This window comes from Aulonocara sp. 'chitande type north' Nkhata Bay, linkage group LG7 (genome assembly GCF_057382095.1).
Source record: "Aulonocara sp. 'chitande type north' Nkhata Bay isolate Kocher_YH1m ecotype deep benthic linkage group LG7, A_spYH_male_GT1.1, whole genome shotgun sequence".
Lineage (NCBI taxonomy): Eukaryota > Metazoa > Chordata > Actinopteri > Cichliformes > Cichlidae > Aulonocara > Aulonocara sp. 'chitande type north' Nkhata Bay.
In genome coordinates this window covers 69,804,878-69,822,688 of record NC_141350.1, presented here as the reverse complement: position 1 = coordinate 69,822,688, position 17,811 = coordinate 69,804,878, and the positions used below count along the sequence as shown (strand labels likewise).

General features: G+C 44.7%; 1 protein-coding gene across 1 annotated transcript in view; it reads right to left on the bottom strand.

The window, feature by feature from the left end:
* LOC147326894 (sodium channel protein type 4 subunit alpha B-like) overlaps positions 1 to 17,608 on the bottom strand; it is a 93,731-nt gene extending 76,123 nt beyond the window's left edge. Inside the window, exons 1-3 of the mRNA XM_086302300.1 lie at positions 17,484 to 17,608; positions 3,067 to 3,244; positions 2,831 to 2,968 (exon numbers count right to left, since the gene is read on the bottom strand). Coding sequence (XP_086158426.1) covers positions 2,831 to 2,968; positions 3,067 to 3,244; positions 17,484 to 17,572 — 405 coding nt within the window. The 5' untranslated portion in view covers positions 17,573 to 17,608. The remainder of the gene's footprint in view (positions 1 to 2,830; positions 2,969 to 3,066; positions 3,245 to 17,483) is intronic.
* Positions 17,609 to 17,811: the final 203 nt, after the last annotated feature.

Here is a 17,811-nt window from a genome sequence, read left to right as displayed (position 1 = left end):
GCCAATGGAGCTGTTTAAGAACAGCTGTTATATGTTCAGTGGATCTAGTTCTGGATACAATACGAGCAGCTGTAATTTGAACTAAATGCAATTTATGGAGGTGGACCATAGAGAAGAGAATTAAAGTAATCTGAAAGAGATGTGAAAAGAGCATTGACAAGTATGACGGTACTGTTTGGAGTGAGTGAGGGATGAAGGCGTTTAATATTACGGAGATGAAAATATTATATGTGCTGTGAAGGAAAGAGTGCTATCGAGGATGACACCAAGACTCTTAACCTGAGGGGAGGGTGTGACAAAACAGTTATTAATGGATAATGAAAGACATCTGGTTGGAACTTTAGTCAGTTTTGATTTGGTGCCTATTAGAATTAATTCTGTTTTATTGCCATTAATTAATTAATTTTTTTTTCTTTTTTGCCTGTCCCGTTTGGCTCTTTTGCATCAAAATTGTTGTCTAAAGGCAAAGAAAGATGCCCAACGGATTTACTTTACCAAATTGACCATCCCAGCCTTGCCGTAATGGTCTATTTGATTCACCTTTCATTGTTTATTTTATTTTTTATTTTCACTTGCTAGATACGGGACAGACTTGAATGAGGAAAAGAAAAGGGAGAAAGGAAGAGGGAAAGAAAAACAGCGGACAAGAGGGACGGGGATAGAGGGCAAAAAAACAAAAAACAACTAAATAAGCAGACAAAAAATACATATATCAACCACCTGGATCACCTGTTGAGAAAGAAAAAGAAAACAAGAAAATGAGAGCAATACAACAAACAACATCACAATGATATATGGGAATATGACAGTAAATACTAAATATTAAACATTATTGTGCAGCACATAAGATCAACAGAACACAGTGTGCTTTGAGGTAGGAGCCAAAAAGGGTGTAGTTTGTGGGTGTGATCACCCGTGTGTACACCTGTGAGCATGGACGCGCTTGTTTTTTTTAAAAGGTTCCTTCATGTAATGATCTGCTAGAGGGTGTGGGGGGGCCACAGCCCCGTCCTCCAGGGCATGAAGCAGGTATGGAGGAGATCAAAACTCCAGACATCCAGAGGCCCCCAGAACACAAGAGACCAAGGAAGACCAACAGAGGGGCAGCCGCGCCACAGAAAGAGCTGAGGAGAGTCCCAGATGAGGGCTCACTCAGCAGCCGCGGAGCAGAAGCCAGGGGGAGTTGCAGTGACGCGCCCGTGAGCTCCGCCGGCAGCCAGCTGCGCCAGAGTGACCGAGCCCCAGGCTGAGAGGCTGGGGGCACCCCACCTCCGAAGTGGCCCGAGCGAGCCCCAGGCTCCAGGCCCGGACAAGAAGCCACCAAGGAGTGCCATTATTGCCATTGATTTTAAGAGAGTTGTGGGTAAACCAGACCTTGATTTCACTTAAACAGTCAGAAACTGATGTGGGTGGGAGAGTAGTTGTGGGTTTGGAGGACCGGTAGAGCTGGGTGTCATCTGCGTAGCAGTGAAACTGGATGTTATATTTTCTGAAAATATTACCTAGGGGTAGGAGATAGATAATAAAAAGGACCCAGGACAGAGCCTTGGGGAACACCGGAGTTAACTGGAGTAGATACTGATCTGTGAGTAACTGAACAAACTGTGAGTAGCCAGAGAGATACAAGGTCAACTAGGCGAGTGCTGTACCACTGATCCTAATAGATGTTAATCTATAAAGAAGGATGCGGTGGGAAATAGTATCAAAAGCTACTGCAAGGTCAAGGAGAATGAGGATGGAGATGAGTCCAGAGTCAGCTGCAAGCAGAAGATCAGTAGGGATTTTTACTAGAGCTGTTCCTGTACTATGAAAAGAACGGACACCGGACTGAAACAAGTAATTTCCAGTGAGGTGTCTATGAACCTGTGCAGCCACTATCATTTCATGAATTTTGGCTAGGAAAGGCAAATTTGAAATGGACGTTATTTAAATGGGAAGGGTCTGAAGCATTCTTTTTCTTTTTACAGTAGTCCAGCCTAGAAGTAATGCAGGAACTAGTTTTTCACTCAGGATGTTTCTAAATTTAGAGACATAGCAAAAATGCAAGAAAGCAGTCCTACATAGTTGTTTAATATGTGCACTGAAGGACAAAATTTGATTTGTATCATCTGGCTTCATGAATAAATAAAGGTGCGTATCAGCTGCATAGCAGTGAAAACGGATGCAGTTTTTTACTAAGATTATCTAAAGGAAGCATTTATAATGTAAATAAAATTGGTTCCAGCACAGAAGCCAGTGGAAGTCCACGAAAAACTTATATGTGTGAAGAAGGCTCCAAGTTTACATGAACAAACTATTGTTTGACACAGATATGTTTCAAACCACTCCAGTGCAGTACCTTTAATGTGTTCTAATCTCTGTAGTAAAATATTGTGCTCAGCAGTATTGAATGGTGCAATGAGATCTGACAGGACAAGCACAGAGATGAGTCCACTGTTAGAGGCCATAAGAAGATCATTTGTAACCTTCACTATTCTTTTTCTGTGCTGTGATGCACTCCAGATCCTGATTGAAACTCTTATAATAAATCATTACTCTGAATGGGTCGACTAGGCACATTGACGAGCTAAAAATCATTGATGTTAACCTAAAACGATCAGACAGAGACATGAAGATCACAAAAATCTCATACAAAGTTGGAGAATTCAGAAACCCAGAGTAAGGCCCAGGAGGACAACAGACAACAACAATAAAATAAGTTTTTGAGTTTTCCAGCTAGGGTGGACATGACTGGTCACAGAGAGAAGGTCAGAGGGAGACGGGTCCAAGAAAGACAGAGAAAGACAGGTCAGATGGACAGACACATCAGAGAGACCAGGGGATCAGAGACCTTCTGTGATTGGTAGAAGGGATCCAGATCCTCCAATGGGGTGCAGAGAAGCTGAGGGGGGGGGGCACCATAGATGAAAGGGAGGGACTTCCCAGTCTCCAGGTGACGAGCAGGTTTGGTCAGGTTTTTCTCACTTGCCTGAGTTACACAGAAGAGCTTCCCCTCATGCAACTTATCAGCAGTATTAATTTTACTGATTGATTATCTATCACTGATTCCTGAAAGTTGATCGGTACCTTTTGGTGCTTCCACGCCTTTCGCTCCTTTACCTCAGCTTCGTGTCGTTGTTGGACCACCTCCTTTGAGACTGCTGTGAAGCATCTGAAAACCTCCATACCTACAGGTGGCAGCAGAGACGCCATTCTCTCATCCTGGAGAAGTGGTCGAACCTCGCTGTTGCCTAGCAACAGGTTTCTGTAGGGAAGAGAGGTTTTGGTTTGGTTTCCTTGAAGCCACTTACAGAGGTGCAGCTGTCTGTAGGGCTGTTATTAATCATTATCAGATTTCTCAGTGTTATTCGGTTCAATTTTATTTAAATAACACCAATTCTGTCACGGTCTGGCTGGCAGACCGTGGGGATGTGGGGAATGAGGACCCAAAACGCAGGTTTCTGCGATGCAAACAGTGCACTTTATTTACAGTGAAAGCTGTAAACACAAAAAATCCCCGTTGCTCCCTTGACTCCTGTGTGTGTGCTCCCCTCCGACGTCTGTGCTCGTGCTCCCCGCTGTCGTGCTTCCGCACACCCGTGCGTGCTGCCTTTCTGGTCCACTCTTCCACCTGCAGGAAAACCACAGAAACAGCCGTCAACACTGACCCCCACGGGCATATACGAACTGCGCTCTTATACACTGCCACACACTAACTTGGGATGACAACGCAATGATCCCGCGTCGGTGAGAGCTCCAACACTCTCCTAAGTAGCTCCCCTGACGAGGCCTGCAGGTGGCTGTCCTCCATCCTCCAGACACACACACATGTACACACCCACACCCTGCCTATACATATAATGAGTGAAACACAGAATAACACAGCATTTTGCAGAAAAACACACACATCACCAAATAATAACGATAATAATAATAATAATAATAACAACAACAACAGTCAAAACTGCTCATGGACCCCCGAGTCCTCCAGAGCCGGGTCCGGTCCGTGAGTCGTTTGGTACCGGGCCGCGAGAGTTGAGGCTCAGGTGTGAAATGTCTGGTTTTCAGGGTTTTTATCGGTTTTCAGCGTTATTTTGTTATAGTTTTTATTGTTAACTCGGTTTTCCTGGGTCTTTCCACGTGTGTTATGAATAAATCTTCTTTTTTTCAGTACTAGTTTTATTTTGCTGTATTTATCCGCGACACCTTAAAGGCCGGTCCGTGAAAATATTGTCGGGCATAAACCGGTCCGTGGTGAAAAACAGGTTGGGGACCGCTGCTATACAACACTCACCTAAAGGTGCTTTATATTGTAACTGTTGAGATTTAAATATATAATAATCTGAATGCGTATTTGCTGATTATATTGTTTTATATAAAAGGCCCAACTCTGAGTACAGTCTGTGCCACAAAGTACTGACAGGAAACTGCATGCTTTTGCAGAGAAAATAGGACCTGCAGCCAGAAAGTGAAACTAAGCAGAGTCTTTGATCGAAGCTTAAAGTGTGTGTGACGTCTATATAAATGACTAGGCTTTCTGTTTGTGCTTCAGACCTGAGCTTGTGTGTTCGTGTGTTCAGGTCTCCATATTCCGGAATATGTAAAATTAATGATCATTTTTTGAGTTTGACCACTTTGAGCCGTGTCTTTCTTGGCCGTTCAAGAATACAAAGAACTGAAATTTTATATAACCTAAAGACCTCCAATATTGGAGAGAAAACCCAAAAATCACATAACACCGTATGAGCAAGCACTTGAAACTAACTTTTAGTTTCTTTCTGCTAACTTTTAGCAGAAACGTCCTTTTCTTGATGTCATTGGCTTCTATCTACTCATTTGCCCAGCTTGTTATCCCAGGAGGTTATCTGATCACCAGCAGGGTGTAGGTGTTGATTTTCCATTTAGTTGACTCCTCAGGACTTACCTCATCTCTACAGGCACTTGGTGGTTGCAGCTTTCCTAGCAGCCTCTTCATGGTTCCCGTTTGCCTTTGGAATACCCAGGTAATTGTAGGTGTCCTCAATGTCTGCAATGTTGCCTTCTGGTAGTTCAATCCCCTCAGTTCTGAGTACCTTCCCTCTCTTTGTTATCATCTGACTATATTTCTCCAATCCAGCTTTCTCCATACAGCTTAATGTCATCCATGTACAGGAGGTGGCTGACGACTGCGTCACTCCGTAGTCGGTATCCGTAGCCAGTCTTGTCAATGGTCTCACTGAGGGGGTTCAGGCCTATGCAGAACAGCAGTGGGGACAGAGCATCTCCTTGGTAGATCCCATACTTGATGGTGACTTGTGCTACGGGCTTGAAGTTGGCCTCTAGTGTTGTCCGCCACATCTCAACTGAGTTCCTGATGAAGGCTCTTGGGGTCCTGTTGATCTTGTGAAGTTCTAGGGATTAAGGTTAGTAAGTCTGGTCTTGCAGTCTTGAGCAACTGTAGCTGGTGTTTCGTGCTTCTGGTGTTTCTGCCAATCCCTGTTGTTGCTCCTCTTATGTATTGAGCTATTTGCCTGGTCATCTTAGCTGCTCTGACGCCTGACAGAAGCTTCCAAGTGGTACTAAGCCAGGTTATTGGCTCACAATTGGATGGGACCAGTCTGTCCTGGGGATCCTCGGGGATCAAGACTATCCGGCTTCAGTTAGTCATTGCAGGTGTGTCTAATCCATTTGCAGTTAGCTTCCCTAACCAGCTGGTGTGAATCCTGTGAGGATCTGGTGGTGTCCAACTCTTCATGCTAGAGTCTCTACTGGATCTGGTTAGTGCAGAGCTTCCCAAATTGCGGGGCCCGCCCCCTAGGGGGGGGGGGGGGCGCAGAGCCATTGCAGGGGGGACGTGGTATGAAAAGGGGAAAAATCCAAAAAAAACCCACTTGGACACTGTTAACACGGGGTGCCAACACAAACGCAAAGCAGGAGATGAAGCATCGCTGAATATGTTTCCAAACCAACTTCATTCTAAGCCAAAGACTAGAAAATATGGTGAAGCAAATCTTCCCTTCGGCTTCACCTGCACAAGTGCCGAGGTAGGTCTCCCTGCAGAATTGGTTTTCCCTTCGTCTGGAGCAGCGCTGGGCTGTTCAAATCATGGACAAACAGTATACAACATTATTGATTTTTAGTTCACAAACACTTGTTGTAGTGACTAACTACTCCTGACATGTTGGAGATGTTTGCTCTTTATACAGTAAAGTTACAGCGGGATACAAATAATATCAGGCTGATCCTGCCACGATTTGTTCCCCCCGTCTAAATCACAGACAAACAGTATCCCAGTTTTTTATGTTTTTAAACCCATTTGGCACAGAGAGGCAATTTTTGAAAAATGTATTGATAGCAATGTTGAATATTATTACACAGGAAAACTACACGTAAAATAATCACACCGTGACGCCTCTGCCTTTGTAAATGGAGGGACAGTAACTGCGTGTGTACAGGGTGGGCCATTTATATGGATACAGCGTAATAACATGGGAATGGTTGGTGATATTGCGACTGTGGCTCAGGGGGTTGGGAAGCGTATCTGTAACCAGAAGGTCGCCAGTTCGATCCCCGGGCTCTCTGTCCTGGTCGTTGTGTCCTTGGGCAAGACACTTTACCCTACTTGCCTACTGGTGTTGGCCAGAGGGGCCGATGGCACGATATGGCAGCCTCGCTTCTGTCAGTCTGCCCCAGGGCTGCTGTGGCTACAACCGTAGCTGCCTCCACCAGTGTGTGAATGCGAGAGTGAATGAATAGTGGCATTGTAAAGCGCTTTGGGTGCCTTGAAAAGCGCTATATAAATCCAATCCATTATTAAAGTCCTGTTTGTGGCACATTAGTATATGTGAGGGGGCAAACTCCTCAAGATGGGTGGTGACCATGGTGGCCATTTAGAAATCGGCCATCTTGGATACAACTTTTGTTTCTTCAATAGAGATTGAAAATGTGACGTCACTCAGGGGTAAAACCGCAAGGAATTCTGGGAACTCGTGGCAAGAGGTACTAGCGCACGCAGGCTTTCAATTGAAATCAGTCACACAGCGATAAAAAGAAACACAAAAATGTCAAGAAGCTGGTGTATTATTAACTGCAATAGCCGGTCACATGACAGCCACGGAAAGCCGACGGGTAAAGAGATCGGTTGTTATCGGATTACGTCGTTGAAGAGAAATTGTTCGAGCCATGTTTCCGAAGTAACAAAGAGGCGACTGGATTGCAGCCATTCAAAGACCAAATATAATGTCTCAGAACACTCCAGCTCACAGGTTAGTCTGCTCCAAGCATTCCCACAAAGGTCAGTCTGCTGTTGTAGTTAATGCGTCATTTTTCTTAACATAATTGGTGATATAGGTTACAAGCAAGTCTGGCGCTGAACAGAAATTGTCGTGCTATGCTCCTTTGTTTATTGTGCATAAATAGTGAATTTTCCTGACACAATATTGTGTTTCGCTTCTGTTATTACCATGGTACAGTGACAAAAACATATACTTTTATTCACATGATAAAACAGTTGTTTTGTATCAGCACTTCCGGTATGATGGCGCCTGTGTTTGGCTTCGCCGCTGCCGGGTGCAGTTTGTCACGTTCTATCGTCGTGTTTTTTTTCTCTACTCTGCTGTTTTTTATTTGTATCAATGATGTTCTGGCTGCCTTGGTTTATGATCGTTTGACGCTGTTATCAATCCGATCTTCAATGATGGCCCAAGATGTTTCATCGTCCTCCTCCTTTGGCACTTTCCATTCTCCGCACTTTTCCCCGCACTCCTTTGGCACTTTCCATCTACCGCCAGTGGCTGGATCCTCGGCCAGCGTTCTCAGCGTTCCCCGTAGATCACGGAGAAGAAGAGGAAGGAGATCAGGTATCCAGGTGAAGCTTAGGCTTTTCTGGCGACGGGGGCTGATTGGAAAGCGATGTCGTGCGTGCTCTGTTACTTACGCTCAAAACAGCTCCATAGAGAGGAATTTGTTCTCCACGGCCCTGCTTGGATATACAGGGCCTGGCTCTCCGAGACCGTGCTACCTCAGAAGGGTTCATCCAGACTCTCCTGCTGACTCGCTTTTCATCCCCTCGGTGAGTGGAATATACGAACGTGAAGGCTCTAATCTCGAGTATTTACGTCCTTTAACTCGAGCTTCTCCCAATAATGATGCTCTCACCCCGCTGACTATGGCGCTCTTTAATGCCCGATCTTTGACTAATAAATCGTTTGTGCTTAACGATTTTATTGCTTCTAAAAATCTGGACTTCCTGCTTCTGACCGAGACCTGGCAGCGGGGCTTGGACTATTCGTCTCTTATTGAAATGTGCCCAAATGGCTTTTCTGTCATCAGCCAGCCTCGGGGATCTGGTCGTGGAGGAGGTCTCGCGGTGGCATTTCAGAGCCGTTTCAACTGCCGTTCAGTGAAAGTTGGACACTTTCTTTCTTTTGAATTGCAGCTCATTAAAATCGGCAGTAAGGATCCTTTTTACTGTGCTGTGGTGTATCGTCCACCCGGCCCAAACAGCTTGTTTTTAGCGGAGTTTAGCGACTTCCTGTCCTCTACTATGAGGTTGTCCAAATTGCTTTTAGTGGGGGATTTTAATATACATGTTGATGATGAGTCCGACCTCTTTGCCAGGGGTTTTATCAACATTATGGATTCTTTTCATTTTATCCAGCATGTGTCCGGCCCCACACATAACAAAGGTCACACACTGGACCTTGTCTTTACCTTGGGTTTGAATATTGATTGTATTTGTTCTAAGGACATTTTTATCTCTGACCATTATTGTATTCTTTTTAACATGTCTTTTCATGAGCCTATGTCTCCTGTTCACCGGGCAGTTATGTCGCGCATTATAAATTCCTCCACAGCGCAGAAGTTCTCAGATGCTTTTAATTTAACACTATCCCCACAAAACGGTGTTGATTTCTCAACAGATCTATTTAATCATCATTGTCTTTCGATCTTAGATGAAATCTGTCCGGTTAAAATGAGACCTGTGCCTGTTTCCAAGTCCCTACCTTGGCTAAATGACAACATCCGCTCTATAAAACATAATTGTCGTAAAGCTGAGTGGTTATGGAGGAAAACTCATTTAAATGTTCATCTCCTTTATTTAAAGGATCTTTTAGCCTCTTTTAACAGTGCTATTAGAGATGCAAGGGCTGCTTACTTTTCTCAGTTGGTTGCAAAGAGCAGAGGTAATCCTAAGGTCTTATTTGATACTATTACTGATATCATTACTCCTGCTCCACCTGCTGCCATTATTTCTTCTGCTGAAGACTGTGAAACATTTCTTGCTTTCTTTTTAGAAAAAATTAGCAATATAAGGAAAAAATTGTCCCCATCAGCATCTGCACTGTCAGTTCCCACGCCAGTTCGGCCTGTTGTTTTAGAAAGATTTTTACCTGTTTCACTATCCGAGCTGGGAAAAATAGTTAGTGCAACAAAAGTATCCTCTTGTTCACTCGACATTTTACCCGCATCGTTATTCAAAAATGTCTTTTACTCTATTGGTCCCTGTATGCTCACTATAATTAACACCTCTTTGGGATCTGACAAAGTCCCTGCTTATTTTAAAACTGCTGTTATATACCCCCTGTTAAAAAAGCCTATGCTGGACCCATCTCTCACTAGCAACTACAGACCGATCTCAAAAATACCGTTAATTGCTAAGATTTTAGAGAAGATTGTGGCTAAGCAGCTTACAGCAGTTTTAGACAAATATAATATCTTTGACAAATTTCAGTCTGGCTTTCGTAAAGCTCATTCTACTGAAACAGCCCTTCTTAGAGTTTCCAATGACATTCTGATGCAAAACGATGCAGGTAAGTGTTCTGTTCTCTTAATGTTGGATCTCACGTCGGCCTTTGACACCGTTGACCATTATATTTTGCTTGATAGGCTGAAATACTGGGTCGGTGTATCTGGGTCTGCCTTAGAGTGGTTCTCCTCGTATCTTTGTGAACGATACTCTTCTGTGGCAGTTTCTAAGTACAGGTCATCTTCTACGTCCCTGTCCTTTGGTGTGCCACAAGGCTCTGTGCTGGGGCCATTATTGTTTTTAATTTATTTACTTCCTCTCCAGCATATTTTGAGCCCTTTTGAGGATATTTGTTACCACTGCTACGCAGACGACATCCAACTCTATATATCTTTTAAACCTGAAGATGCTTCTAAGCTGCGGACTTTAAATGTGTGTTTGGAAACCATCAAAGGTTGGATGGCCGACAATTTCCTCCAACTAAATGAAAATAAAACTGAAGTCCTTTTATGTGCTCCAGACAGACATGTACCCAGCATAATGAATGCTCTTGGTCCCCTTTCAACATTTGTGAAACCATCTATCAGGAACCTAGGGATAACCTTCGATCCTGCTCTTACATTGGATATTCACGTCAAATCTCTGTTTCGGTCTTGCTTCTATCATTTAAGAAATATTTCTAAATTGAGCCCCATAATATCTCATACTGAACTGGAGATTGTTATTCATGCTTTTATTTCATCACGACTGGACTATTGCAATTCACTGTTCACATGTCTAAACAAAAGTTCCCTGGAGCGTCTGCAGACTGTCCAAAATGCTGCAGCAAGGCTTCTGACGAAAACATCGAAATACTCACATATAACACCGTTGCTTATACAGTTACACTGGCTCCCTATCGAATTCAGAGTCCACTTTAAGATTCTGGTTCTGACATTTAAGGCTCTTCAAGAACAAGCACCATCATACATCATTGAACTTTTACAGCCCTATGCCCCTAGTAGGTCTCTGAGGTCTTGTGGTCAGGGATTACTTGTTATTCAGTATACGAGACTGAAAACTAGGGGTGATCGAGCTTTTGCTACTGTGGCCACCAGACTGTGGAATTCTCTTCCTCAGAACTTAAGATCTGCTGATTCACTGATTACGATTTGTGAGACTGGTAAACTTATGATACATACGATGGTCTTTACTTTCTACACGGTGCATTTCAAGGTCCTGTACCCATCCGTCGGTAAACTGTACCTGGGCTTGTTGCAGTGACCTAAAGTTACTAAACTTCACGAGTGTATGCACTCACTCCAAGAACCGTATGATTATAAATATGAGCGTGGTGAAGTTGGGCAGCACGCTAACGTATTTTGTCCCTCTGTGTGCTCGTGAGGGTCTGACCCTTTCACTGGTTAGATTTTTTTCCTCGTATCTTTTCTTTGACTTTTCATCAAGTCTGTCTTTGTACGGACCGGCATTGTTCTCCTTCGTTTTGTACATACCTTTTTGGGGGGCAAAGACAAAGCAAGAATTTATTGGAACCGAAGAATGAACGTTTTGCGGTGCTGCAAATGCTTGCATTTGATGCAGGTACTTGGATTGTTTTGCCACGAGTTCACGGCATGCAATGCGTGAAAGTCATGTGGTCTGTCAATCTCTATAGGAAGAGGGCCATGTGACACATCAAACTTACTGGTAATGTCACAAGAAAAACAATGGTGTGCTTGGTTTCAACGTAACTTTATTCTTTCATGAGTTATTTACAAGTTTCTCTTTGTTCACAGCCATTGACATGTTGAAGAGGTTAACACGTGAGGAGCGGATCGAAATTGTGTTGATATCTGGTGAATGCAGTAACCGGGTCATTGCAGCAGATTTCAATGCAAGACACCCTACGAGACCACCCATCTCCCACGCTACAGTCAGCAAACTGCTTGCTAATAGTGATGGGATTTCCGGCTCTTTTTAGAGAACCGGCCCTTTCGGCTCCCAACCAGCTCTTCAGGTTGTTTTGTTGCTTTAATTAATTTATTATTAACAATAATATAAAATTATGCACAAAAGGAATTAGTAATGTAAAAAAACTTGGTTTTCTTTATGTATGTTTATATATAAATATTTATGGGGGCCCCTAGAGACGAAACACGTACAAACTCCAAAGCACTTAGAAATTCCAAAGCACGTAAAAACTCCAAAACACATTTCTAACTGAACTTCCAAAACAGAGCTACCTAGATCATTTAAATTACACAATCGAATGCATGTCTATTGTTTTTGTATTAATACACAAACAATCATATATATATATATATATATATATATACAGTGGGGCAAAAAAGTATGTAGTCAGCCACCGATTGTGCAAGTTCCCCCACTTAAAATGATGACAGAGGTCAGTAATTTGCACCAGAGGTACACTTCAGGCAAACTACAGTTGTAGCCACAGCTGTCCTGGGGCAGACTGACAGAAGCGAGGCTGCCATATTGCGCCATCGGCCCCTCTGGCCAACACCAGTAGGCAAGTAGGGTAAAGTGTCTTGCCCAAGGACACAACGACCAGGACAGAGAGCCCAGGGATCGAACCGGCGACCTTCCGGTTACAGATGCGATTCCCAACCCCCTGAGCCACGGTCGCCCACAATACCCCACAGCTGGATACTGGAATGCCTAGAATTGTACAAGATCAACAGGACCCTAAGAGCCTTCATCAGGAACTCAATGGGGATGTGGCGTACAACACTAGAGGCCAACTCCAAGCCCATAGCACAAGTCACCATCAAGTATGGGATCTACCAAGGAGATGCTCTGTCCCCACTGCTGTTCTGCATAGGCCTGAACCCCCTCAGTGAGATCATTAACAAGACTGGCTACGGATACCAACTACGGAACGGAGCAGTTGTCAGCCACCTCCTGTACATGGATGACATCAAGCTGTATGCCAAGAGTGAATGAGACATCGATTCACTGATCCACACTACCAGGCTATACAGCAATGACATTGGAATGTCGTTCGGACTGGAGAAGTGTAGTCGGATGGTAACAAAGAGAGGGAAGGTAGTCAGAACTGAGGGGATTGGACTACCAGAAGGCAACATTGTAGACATAGAGGACAGTTACAAGTACCTGGGGATCCCACAGGCAAATGGGAACCATGAAGAGGCCGCTAGAAAAGCTGCAACCACCAAGTACCTGCAGAGGGTCAGGCAAGTCCTGAGGAGTCAGCTGAATGGTAAGAACAAGATCCGGGCCATCAACACGTACGCCCTGCCCATGATCAGGTACCCTGCTGGGGTAATAGGCTGGCCAAAGGAGGAGATAGAAGCCACTGACATAAAGACAAGAAAGCTCCTTACCATGCATGGAGGGTTTCACCCCAAGTCCAGCACCCTGAGGCTGTACGCTAAGCGGAAGGAAGGGGGCCGGGGACTGGTGAGTGTCAGGACCACAGTCCAGGATGAGACAACGAACATCCAAGAATACATTGGGAAGATGGCTCCAACTGACCGAGTGCTCAGTGAATACCTCAGGCAGCAGAAACCCAAGAAAGAGGAGGGAGACGAGGAACCATCATGGAAGAACAGGCCCCTGCACGGTATGTACCACCGGCAGATAGAGGAGGTGGCTGATATCCAGAAATCCTACCAGTGGCTGGACAAAGCTGGACTGAAAGACAGCACAGAGCACAATCATGGCAGCACAAGAACAAGCTCTGAGTACAAGATCCATAGAGGCTGGGGTCTATCACACCAGGCAAGACCCCAGGTACAGGCTGTGTAAAAATGCCCCAGAGACAATCCAGCACATACAGTGGGGCAAAAAAGTATTTAGTCAGCCACCGATTGTGCAAGTTCCCCCACTTAAAATGATGACAGAGGTCAGTAATTTGCACCAGAGGTACACTTCAACTGTGAGAGACAGAATGTGAAAAAAAATCCATGAATTCACATGGTAGGATTTGTAAAGAATTTATTCGTAAATCAGGGTGGAAAATAAGTATTTGGTCACCTCAAACAAGGAAAATCTCTGGCTCTCACAGACCTGTAACGTCTTCTGTAAGAAGCTTTTCTGTCCCCCACTCGTTACCTGTATGAATGGCACCTGTTTGAACTCATCATCTGTATAAAAGACACCTGTCCACAGCCTCAAACAGTCAGACTCCAAACTCCGCCATGGCCAAGACCAAAGAGCTTTCGAAGGACACCAGGAAAAGTATTGTAGACCTGCACCAGACTGGGAAGAGTGAATCTACAATAGGCAAGCAGCTTGGTGTGAAAAAATCAACTGTGGGAGCAATCATCAGAAAATGGAAGACATACAAGACCACTGATAATCTCCCTCGATCTGGGGCTCCACGCAAGATCTCATCCCGTGGGGTCAAAATGATCATGAGAACGGTGAGCAAAGATCCCAGAACCACACGGGGGGACCTGGTGAATGACCTGCAGAGAGCTGGGACCAAAGTAACAAAGGTCACCATCAGTAACACACTACAACGGCAGGGAATCAAATCCCGCAGTGCCAGACGTGTTCCGCTGCTGAAGCCAGTGCATGTCCAGGCCCGTCTGAAGTTTGCCAGAGAGCACATGGATGATACAGCAGAGGATTGGGAGAATGTCATGTGGTCAGATGAAACCAAAGTAGAACTTTTTGGTATAAACTCAACTCGTCGTGTTTGGAGGAAGAAGAATACTGAGTTGCATCCCAAGAACACCATACCTACTGTGAAGCATGGGGGTGGAAACATCATGCTATGGGGCTGTTTTTCTGCCAAGGGGACAGGACGACTGATCCGTGTTAAGGACAGAATGAATGGGGCCATGTATCGTGAGATTTTGAGCCAAAACCTCCTTCCATCAGTGAGAACTTTGAAGATGAAACGAGGCTGGGTCTTCCAACATGACAATGATCCAAAACACACCGCCCGGGCAACAAAGGAGTGGCTCCGTAAGAAGCATTTGAAAGTCCTGGAGTGGCCTAGCCAGTCTCCAGACCTCAACCCCATAGAAAATCTGTGGCGGGAGTTGAAAGTCCGTGTTGCTCGGCGACAGCCCCAAAACATCACTGCTCTCGAGAAGATCTGCATGGAGGAATGGGCCAAAATACCAGCTACTGTGTGTGCAAACCTGGTAAAGACCTATAGTAAACGTTTGACCTCTGTTATTGCCAACAAAGGTTATGTTACAAAGTACTGAGTTGTATTTTTGTTATTGACCAAATACTTATTTTCCACCCTGATTTACCAATAAATTCTTTACAAATCCTACCATGTGAATTCATGGATTTTTTTTTCACATTCTGTCTCTCACAGTTGAAGTGTACCTCTGGTGCAAATTACTGACCTCTGTCATCATTTTAGGTGGGGGAACTTGCACAATCGGTGGCTGACTAAATACTTTTTTGCCCCACTGTAACAGCAGGGTGCAAGATGCTAGCAGGCAAGGCATACATGGAACGCCATAACCAAGTGGCCGGCATAGTGTACAGGAACATCTGTGCCGAGTATAACCTGGAAGTCCTGAGCTCAAAATGGGAGATGCCCCCAAGGGTGGTGGAGAATGACCGAGCTAAGATCCTGTGGGACTTCCAGATACAGATGGACAAAATGGTGGTGGCTAACCAACCGGACATAGTGGTGGTAGACAAACAGAAGAAGACGGCCGTAGTGATCGATGTAGCAGTTCCCAATGACAGCAATATCAGGAAGAAGGAACACGAGAAGCTGGAGAAATACCAAGGGCTCAGAGAAGAGCTCGAGAGGATGTGGAGGGTGAAGGTAACGGTGGTCCCCGTGGTAATCGGAGCACTAGGTGCGGTGACTCCCAAGCTAGGCGAGTGGCTCCAGCAGATCCCGGGAACAACATCGGAGATCTCTGTCCAGAAGAGCGCAGTCCTGGGAACAGCTAAGATACTGCGCAGGACCCTCAAGCTCCCAGGCCTCTGGTAGAGGACCTGAGCTTGAAGGATAAACCACCCGCAGGGGCGCGCTGGGTGTTTATATATATATATATATATATATATATAAATAATTGAAGAAGAACTTAATTTACCTGTTACTACCACACACCCAATTCGATTGTTGGTACTTGCTGGCTTGTGTAGCCACTAGGTAACAAAAGCTCAACACGGCCCATAGCATCCTGGAGCACTTCCGTTGTGTTTTGGAGTGTGTACGTGCTTTGTCTCTAGGGGCCACTGTAAATATACTTTTATTTATTCACTCCACATATAATGTAATAAATAAATTATAAAATACAAAAACAACTATTTACATTTCATACATTTCAACTTTTAACTTCTTAAATTTTCAGCTTTTTCCTTTTGAACAAATTTAAAGTGAAACAACACAAAAAAACTGCAAACCACAACGCAATAAATTATGGAGAAAAAAAAGGGGGTGGGGGGGGGGGGGAACGCCCAGATCTTTAATTAAGGGAAACGTTGGCATTCAGAAATATTAATGTCACACTCAACTGACTGCGTTTTATCTTCCCATTGCACTGATGGGTGGACAGTTCTCAGGTGACTGTGCATGTTGTTTGTGGAGCCGGCTCTATATGATATCCTTTTCTTGTAGACTCTACACTCTGCCTTTGTTTTGTCAATAAGATTATGTACCTTGTACTCGGATTACTCAACTGGGTACAAGGAAAAACTAATAAATACTGAGTCTGCGATCGAAGAAAGCAAGCGGCTTTATAATAGCAGTAATGTGGGCTCGCTTACTAAAACGTGTTAACATCCTGGCTGTAGCACTTTGTATAGCTTGGAGGTATGAGAGAGAAGAGCCAGTAAACAAGATAAAAGGTCAAATCGCAGTGATACCGTACGATCAGTAGGGATGGGTATCGTTTAGGTTTTATCCGATACCAGTCCCAAAGCGGTACTTTTGAAACGGTGCCGGTGCTTAAACGGTGCTCAAACCGGTGCTTAAAGAATGGAGAACACACACTTTGTCCAAAAACCTCTCATGTTAGTTGCTAGTTCACCTTACATGCATTAATTTAATAACGTTTAATAACGCAGAGAAGAACGGCTGCTGCTGCCATCATCATCCTCATCATTTCTGCTACACTGGCAGGGCTAGGGGCCAGGACTCTGCTCTTCGGGTTTTTGGGGGATGTTGCTAACTCCGGGTCCGATAACAGGCACCACACCCGCAGTAGATGTGCTCGGTGTGAGGTCTCGCAGCAAGCTATCAAATATGGTGCATTTCTCGGCGCTATGCGCCGCCAGGTGTTTCATCAGATTCGAGGTGTTACCTCCTTTGCACATTATCACAGTATCACCTTAAAGCACTTGTTGCTGCTGAGTTTGCATCTTTTGCTGTGAAGTACAGCCAGACTATTGACCACTTCGCCTTGGGCATTTTTAATCTGTAGCTCTGCTCTAAAAGAACGTACGTACCTGGACCCGCCTACTATCCTTGGAAAGGTAAAATGATTGGCTAGAATCCAAAGTGTGTGACATCTCATGGGGGGAAAAAGCACCGAAATAAACACCGAAATGTGCGCTGCTTTTCGGTCTGGTTACTACCGTTTATGTCAGAACCGGTGCCATTACCGGTACCCATCCCTAACGATCAGTGGTAAATAGACCTGCACCTGCAGGCCCCACACAAAGGACAGCTACTCCTCTCTTTCTGTTTTATTTTGTTCAGAGTTTTCTGCAGAAATCTGAGCAGTCTGTGCTCGAACATGTGCGTGTCCTTCTACTGCTGCAGGTTTGTGAACCAAAGTCTATCACTGTCCCACACGTTTCACTGAAAACCAGTTTAAATCAGACTTACAGCTGTGAAGGATTCAGCCTCAGCTGATTGGCTCTCCTCAGCAGCGCGCCTCTCTCCTTCGTGCTGCTCCAGAAATCAAAAAAAGACATTTTTCTGTCTTCGGCGTCCCACCTCTCACTGATACAGCTCTGTCTGTCTCTCTGTCTGAATCTGTTTTCAGTGATCAGCTCTCTGCTCCAGCTGTTTGTTAATGGCTCCTCCCACATTAGTTACAAGACACACACAAAGAAACAGATGTAGGAACTGTGTTCTCCCAAAGAGACTCCCACATCCTGATTTCCTGGAAACAGTCTGTCTATCACACACACACACACACACACACACACAC